This window comes from Nannospalax galili, unplaced genomic scaffold (assembly GCF_000622305.1).
Source record: "Nannospalax galili isolate Female #2095 unplaced genomic scaffold, S.galili_v1.0 scaffold87, whole genome shotgun sequence".
Lineage (NCBI taxonomy): Eukaryota > Metazoa > Chordata > Mammalia > Rodentia > Spalacidae > Nannospalax > Nannospalax galili.
This window is the reverse complement of record NW_008360320.1, coordinates 12,665,692-12,673,361: the sequence shown is the minus strand read 5'-3', so window position 1 is coordinate 12,673,361 and position 7,670 is coordinate 12,665,692. Positions and strand designations below refer to the sequence as shown.

The window sequence follows — 7,670 nt, the reverse complement described above, 5'->3', positions numbered from 1 at the left end:
CAGTATTGGTTCCCCAGGTGTCTGGGGCCCCAAGACTAGGAGTGGCGCAGGGCTCAAACTAGGAGTATAGAAAGGCGAGGGGGGGGATGGAAGTGTGAATGTGGCTTAGGGAGTCCCAGCGTGTAGAGCTGCGCTGTAGACTTACCCCAATAGGCCTGAGGATAGTAGTGCAGGCTAGGAGAGTTAGCCGGTGGTGCAGGCCCAGGGAAGCAGAGCGAGGTGAGGGCAGGGCCAGGACCAGAAGTGGTGCTCCTGGAGCCCAAGAAAGGGACTGGGTTGCTCTGGGTGAGAAGGGTCAGGAAGCAGTATTGGTTCCCCAGGTGTCTGGGGCCCCAAGACTAGGAGTGGCGCAGGGCTCAAACTAGGAGTATAGAACGGCGAGGGGGGGGATGGAAGGGTGAATGTGGCTTAGGGAGTTCCAGCGCGGAGAGCTGCGCTGTAGACTTACCCCAAGAGGCCTGAGGATAGTCCAATTATGTGTTTTTTAAAGAACATACCTCTTGGCCGTGGCGGTGCACTCTGGAGGCAGAGTCAGAGATTGCTATGAGATCAAGGCCAGCCTGATCTGGATTACATAGAAAGTTCCAGGCCAGTTGGGACTACATAGTAAAAGTCTGTCTCAAAAACAAAAACAGAACAAACCAAAAAATAATTAAAAAATTTTTAAAAAGTACATCCCAGAATTTTTTTTTTTAAAAAACTGAGTAGAATTTGAATGTGTAGGAAAAGATTATGAAAGATATTAGATGCTAAAAATATAAAATGAGCACGGATCAGCCATGTATAATAGCAAGTTTGACTACAAATTAATTTTTTCATTTGTAGGAACATACTAGTAGATGTTGCATCTTGCTATTGTCAGGAAAATGTACATTAATATAAAGAAATTAAAAAATATTATTTTTAATTTATGTGCATGCATGTATTGCCTGCATGTTGTTCAGTGTCCATGGAGGAGAGAAGAGGCTGTCGGATCCCCTGGAACTGGAGTTACGGACAGTTGTTAGCTGCCACCTGGGTGCTGGGATACGAACCTAGGTCTTCTGCAAGAACAGCCAGTGTTCTTAACCACTGAGCCATCTCTCCAGCCCCAGGAAATATTTTTGAATATTAGATTTGCTTAAGTTTTTGAAAACTTACAAAATCACCAGACATCATGGCCTAGACCTTCATCCCATACTCAGGAGGCAAAAGCAGAGGCAGAGCCAGGTGGATCTCTGTGATCAAGGCCAACTTGGTCTACATAGGGAGCTCCTATGGGGAGCTACTACAGGGATTTCCTCTCTCAAAAAAACCAAAACGAAATCAAAACAAAACAGAAAAAACCTTACAAAATAATTACTGAGGGAACTGTAGGAAAATAATTATTTTCATATAAAACTGGTGAAAATAAAATTTAATAGGGCCTTTTTGTTTAACTGTATGATATAAAATACCCAGTGATTGAGCTAGTGACTCTTCTGAAAAGTTTCTACATTAAACATATATTTTCATACATGAATGCACATATTTATGCATAGAAATAGGCATTATGGTACTGCATATAATGATGAGACTCCAACTGGTCAATGTTTATCAGTAAAAAAAAAATGATTAAATAGAAGTTTACCCTGCATACAGAATTACATGCTTTCCAAAGAATGAGACTTCTTTGCTGAAATAAGTGCTTGCTATACATGTCAGTAAAAGTCAACTAGGTTGTTGACACATTTAGCAATACTCTACTTATACAATTAATAATAATCCACAGTCACACATAAAGAAAAATCTAGAGGCAATGATGGCCATCAGATACAGACGAGTAAATGGCCTTGTCAGGTGGCAGTGATGAGACGCCCTTTTTATAACTCTACTGCTGGAAAACTTTATTGTAAGTGTAACTATTATGTTGGAATTTAAAAATAAGGATAAAAAGATGGACTCAGTATGGTGAAACGGAAATGGTGGGAACCAAAGAGAAATTGCACAGACTTCAAAACAAACCTATCCAAAGATGATGCTGGCCCTCACGAAGACCAGATGATAGGAAAGAGGCTTCTGTAAATCATGTGGATGATTTCATGAATGCAATGTGATGTCTGAATGATTATAACAACTTAATTCTTTTCTTTCTTCGTGTTTTAAGAACCCAGACCCTGTGTTTGCACTGAGCTAAATTTCAAGTCCAAATGACTTCTATAACATTTTCTCATCAAGAGATGGGCATGTAGTACATAAAATATGCACGCACACTAATGTCTGACAATTTTTGAGAAAATGTGAATAACTGAAAATTATTAAAAATAACTTAAAATACCATTTCTTATACACTGGAAGGAAATCAATACAAATAATTTTTAACTGACAAATTACAAGTACTCTAATGCAGTCACTTGTAGCAAGCCTGGTAACAAGACATCACAAATGTCATTAAAGCTAATACTTACAGTATACATGGGTAACTGCTTCTTTGACATTTGGGGACTTGGTCTGGATGACATAGTCATAATAATTCTTGAATATAAACTTTGGAAATTATATGTCCATGCAATTTCTATTTAAATTTAAAATTAAATTATTGTACTTACTTTCAACGATTACTTGTCTGTCTTCCCAATTATCTCTAATAAGCTGTATATTTCCAAAGTGTGCATCACTGTAAAAGATCCGGTTGGTATCTTTTCTTCTTTGATTATAGTCAAAGGCCAAAGCTATGATATTTTTGAAGTAATGTGGATTCTCAAAGGGCCTTACTGGGGAATTTAAGTTGGTTTCATCAGAAAGATGTATACTTTTTAATATTGTTCTTCCTGAATATAGCAAATAGCCTTCGTGCCTTAAGCAAGTAACTCCATCCTCTGCCAAGTATCCGTGGGCACAAGCACAGGTTCTCTGGGAATTTCCTCGATAAAGACAGAGCTGCTTACAGCCACCATTGTCCTCAGCACAGACATTGGTCCCTGAGAAAGAGAAAACAAAAACATGTGTTCCTATTATTTGATGGTCAAGAAAGTTTATTTATAGAAATATTAGAACTTAACGCTAAGTATTCTTTTTATTTTTAAAATGTTAAAACATACTGAATTTATAAATCACAGAGATTGATAATCTTTGATTTCTATTTGAAGGATCACATTATTCTCTTTCCTTCACAACCAAATACAAGTATTAGGATTTTCTGTATGGAAATTACATCAAGGAAATCTCCACCGTGTGGTATCTAACAAGATCTGCAGAATGACAAAATCAGTTGACATGCCAAGGTGGATCAGGCAAATTACAGGGGATCACACCTCTAAAGAGTTACAGTAACAGTTACAGTTACAATCAGTGGACACTGAGGGAGGGAGAAAGGCTTCCAGGTCATCTAATCCAACTGGACAGCGAGAGAGAGAGAGAGAGAGAGAGAGAGAGAGAGAGAGAGAGAGAGGATAATAAAGAAGACAAGAAACTGTAAGGGAGGACAAGGACGTGGGATGAGTTGGAGGGGGTCTAGTAGAGGTGGGAATAATGCAAATACTCAAATATGAAATTCTAAAACTATATATTTTCCCTCACTAGGGTTTTTATTTAGCTGGTAAAGTACTTGAATGGCAAGTACAAAGCCCTGGGTTTTGGACCCAGCACTAATACAAAAACAATCACATCTTTCCCTTAATAAACAAGTGCTGTTGAAAACAACAGATTTTACATTTCACAGTCTTTGGCACATGTAACTGATTCACTCAAAATATACTTCAGTCACTGAAAAAGAACCTGCTGTGTCCAGCCCTGTGTCCAGCTGAGAGTATTCAACGTATGGCTCCCATATCCCTCATCTCCCTATATACAGGGGGATTTCACTCCACGTTTGAGTGCAGATGAGGTATGCGCCCTTCCTGAGGCTGATTCTGCTCATTAATTCATTATTAACATCTCCAAAATGATTATACCAAATTTCTCTTGTAAAGAAAATTAATTATAATTTGCCTGATTAAAAGTTATAAAAATACCAAAACCCTCACCAAGTAGTGATTCAGAATTAATATCTCTTACACAACTTTTTCTAGAGCCATAATCACTTTTTATATTAAAAGATAACCCCAAACAAAAATCTCACCAGCAAAATATACTAGTTCTGCTTTGTACTTGTCAAACATAAAATCGAGTTTTTTAAATATTTCTTAAAACTAATTCTGAAGACATGTCTTATATGTCACATGTCCTTACCTATGTGCAGTCTAAGGGAAATGTATATGAGCTACTGTTCATTTCCTTGGGATACTATTTGATTTTTGTAGAACATATAATTAAAACTTAATTTCAGATTTTGGACATGATAAGAATCTTTAATTTTTAAAAATGAAAAGAAGTAAATAGACAATGAATTTAACCAAATATTTCTTTAAGTCTGCTGACCTTTCTCTCTTACTCTGGTAAATATTTTGATCTCCTTCAAGTTGACTCCAAGGCCACTTCTCATGGTGACAGCTTCTGTTGCATCGTTCTTGTGGCCTCTTCTCACCGAGCCATTAGCGTGTGCTCTGCCAAAACATTGAACATAGAGGATCAACAATCTTCAACTAATTAAAATCAAACCAGGTAAAACTGAAGAAGGGCGAGACCGTGGAACAGCCAGAGCCTCACCAGCCTTACCTATGAAATTACATGGCTTTATGAGATCCTTTCTTTGACCCTGCTAAGGCACCGCTAATCCTACAAGGGCAAAGCAAGCAACTGGCACTGAAATAACATTGTGAGACTCAAACACTTACGAAAGAAATAAATTACCTGTCAGACCAGTAGATGTAAGCCCCGAAGACCGCAACTGAAAACAGATCCACATTGCTCCCTGACAGCACCATCTCGCGATTCCCTCCAGTCTCAAGGTCGATTCTCTCTATCTTGTCTGTGCGGGCATCACACCAGTACAACTTATTTTCCTAAATATCGATTGGGAAGCAACAGTATAAACTCTTTTTATTAGTTATTAAGAAAATAAGGGAGCATTAAAATAAACTAATTCAATCTGGAAGTGAACACACTTTAGATACTTAAAAGCAATCCAACAGACCTCATAGTCAATGGAGATGCCATTGGGCCACGCTATTCCCATGCTCACAAGCACGACCTTCTCAGAACCATCAAGACGAGCCTTCCCAATGCAGGGCATCTGTCCCCACTCAGTCCAGAACAAGAAGCTGGAATTAAATTGGTCATTTATAGCAATATGCACATGACTGAACATCAAATAAAACAGCAAGATGTCATCTAAATTTTTAAGTGTAATGTGCAAAACAAATTAATAAACTTCACAACTTAATATCTGTTTACAGTTTTAATACAGTAATTCTATTGTAAAGATTGTTCAACTATAAAGAAAACACAAGAATGGGTTCTGAGCAAGAATGGTAGAAAAACTGTCTGTATGCTCTTCCTGTCTCCAACCTGTTGCCCTACTTTGTTCCAATTTTCACAACTCAGATATTTCCTTCAGATGGACTTCTGTACCCTTCTTGATATTTACTACACTCAATTTCCTACATTATAAGAGCAAAGCAGATGGACTAGAGCAGCAAAGTCACACTTTCTCTTCTTTAACTGCTTAATCATTTTCAACTTTTTACCTCTACTAAATTGTAAACTCAGGAAAGTCAGTGATTTTTGTCCTCTGTTTTATTCAGTATAATACACATAGCACCCAATAATTAAATGTTTTAAAACATAGCTGCATTTAAATGATGCACATAATATAGACACGGATGCACTGTAATTCAATTTTATCTTCTTAGAACCCTAAACATAACAATTCTAATTTGAATTTGGAGACTTAGCTTGTGTTGCCATCCTTAAACATGTTTCACATTTATAGAAAAAGATATTTTCATTTAAGTAACTTCAAAAATGTGATGTGGAAGGGCGTTCAATACAAAAAGAAAAGCTAGAGTGTGTAGAAATAAAATGTATTAAAAAAGGGAATGTGGAAAATGATGGTCTAGAATCTATTCATTTTTCACTCGTTCATTCTACAAATTCATCATTTATATGAAAACACGGAATTTCATGTTTTTAGGTAAATACAATTCTTCCTAATTCAAAATTACATACACTGAAGTTTTCAATCTATCAGAAAATATCAAAAGCCAAAGCTTAGAGAAGTATAGTGACCATGCATTCATTAAGGCAATAGTGAGTGTGTATTTCTGTGCATCACCGAAAATTTGTCTAGAGTTTGCATGACCCAAGAAAAGACACTGAGGCTTCATGTTGAAGTTTAAAGGAGACCTACATTTATAATTTACATATGTATGATAGTTATTCATTAACCACAAAGGCTTAAACTACATAAATCATATGTATTGTACACATATTATTTGGATTTATTTTAATAGTTGATTTTTTTTCTGAAAAGCTGTATAAAATAAATGCTTTGGAATATGACAAGCTGATAAAAAGGAGGCATGGATAGAATACCAAGTCTGTCAATCCTTAAGACACAATCATTGATGTTTAAAAGTCCTATGATTTATAGGATCCTAATTTCTGATTTACAAAGGAAAAACTTTGTCAGAAATCCAACTAATAGTTTGTTGCTATGAACTTGCTAAAAAGGCATGACAAAATCTTTCTTTAAAGTCAACATTTTTAAATGATACTCCGATTCAATTAAAACCATTAATTAGTAGAAACATTTATGACTTCATTTATCTTTTTAGGTACAAATGTCATTGTCAAAAGACAAGAGCTGCTAGGCTCCAAAGGAGGTACTTGAAGAGCCAGGACAGACATGTAACTATTCAACCTCATTCTATTTATTTATTTAATTTATTTATTCTTTTGTCCTTTTGTATGATTGTATTGTATTGCTTGCATGTATGTAAGTGCAACCACATCATGCAATGCCCGCAGAAGTCAGAGGAGGGCATCAGGTTCCTTGGAACTGGAGCTAGGACAGTTGTTAGCCATCATGTGGGTACTGCGAATCAAGCCCGGTCCTCTGCAAGAGCAGTCAGTGCTCTTAACCACTGAACCATCTCTCCACCCCCTCAACCACATTCTTATCATCTGCCTCTAACATATTCAAGTACAGAAAGAAATACACATAAAAAACCTTTTCCTTGATGATAATCTGCTTTTAAATGCACTAAGTGAGAAAGGAAGCTATTATTCTGAATGAGTAGTGTAATGTACATTGTCTTGGTAAGTAGCCAAATGCTGTGATACTTGTTGAGAGTGGACTTGGGCAAGAAAGCTCTTCCCTGTCACTTCCAACACTCCCTGACCTGAGGAAGACTGGACCCCTAATTCTGTAACAAGGAGAAAGGAAAACAGCAAGCATCAAGGGTGGTAAAAATACTGTTTCCTTGAGTTCAGCTGGAAGGTAAGCTATTTTCAATCAGGGAAGCTATGGTTGTCCTATAATATAAACATGCTTACACTGAGAAAGGAACACTGTAAGTTCATCTCTGTAGACGCTGGGAAGTTCCTCTGCTTGCAAATGTATTAAATGGGAACTGCAGGGAGATGCTCCAGGTTCCTGTCAGTGTAGTTGGTGGTGTCATCTCCTTGTTCTCTTACTTGAAACCCTCACTGGAGAGGCCTCTACTGCAACCTGGATGCTAGGTCGAACTGCAACTGGCTTTCCCAGCAGCTTCTGCTGAATGTCTGTAAATCACTAATGTGATGGTGTTTCATTTTGCTTTCACTCTCAA

General features: G+C 37.3%; 1 protein-coding gene across 1 annotated transcript in view; it reads right to left on the bottom strand.

The window, feature by feature from the left end:
* The window catches only part of Lrp1b (LDL receptor related protein 1B), a 2,166,816-nt gene that overhangs the window by 563,884 nt on the left and 1,595,262 nt on the right, over nucleotides 1–7,670 (bottom strand). Inside the window, exons 38-41 of the mRNA XM_008825194.2 lie at nucleotides 5,033–5,159; nucleotides 4,750–4,901; nucleotides 4,378–4,502; nucleotides 2,568–2,939 (exon numbers count right to left, since the gene is read on the bottom strand). Of these exons, the coding sequence (XP_008823416.1) occupies nucleotides 2,568–2,939; nucleotides 4,378–4,502; nucleotides 4,750–4,901; nucleotides 5,033–5,159 (776 nt within the window). The remainder of the gene's footprint in view (nucleotides 1–2,567; nucleotides 2,940–4,377; nucleotides 4,503–4,749; nucleotides 4,902–5,032; nucleotides 5,160–7,670) is intronic.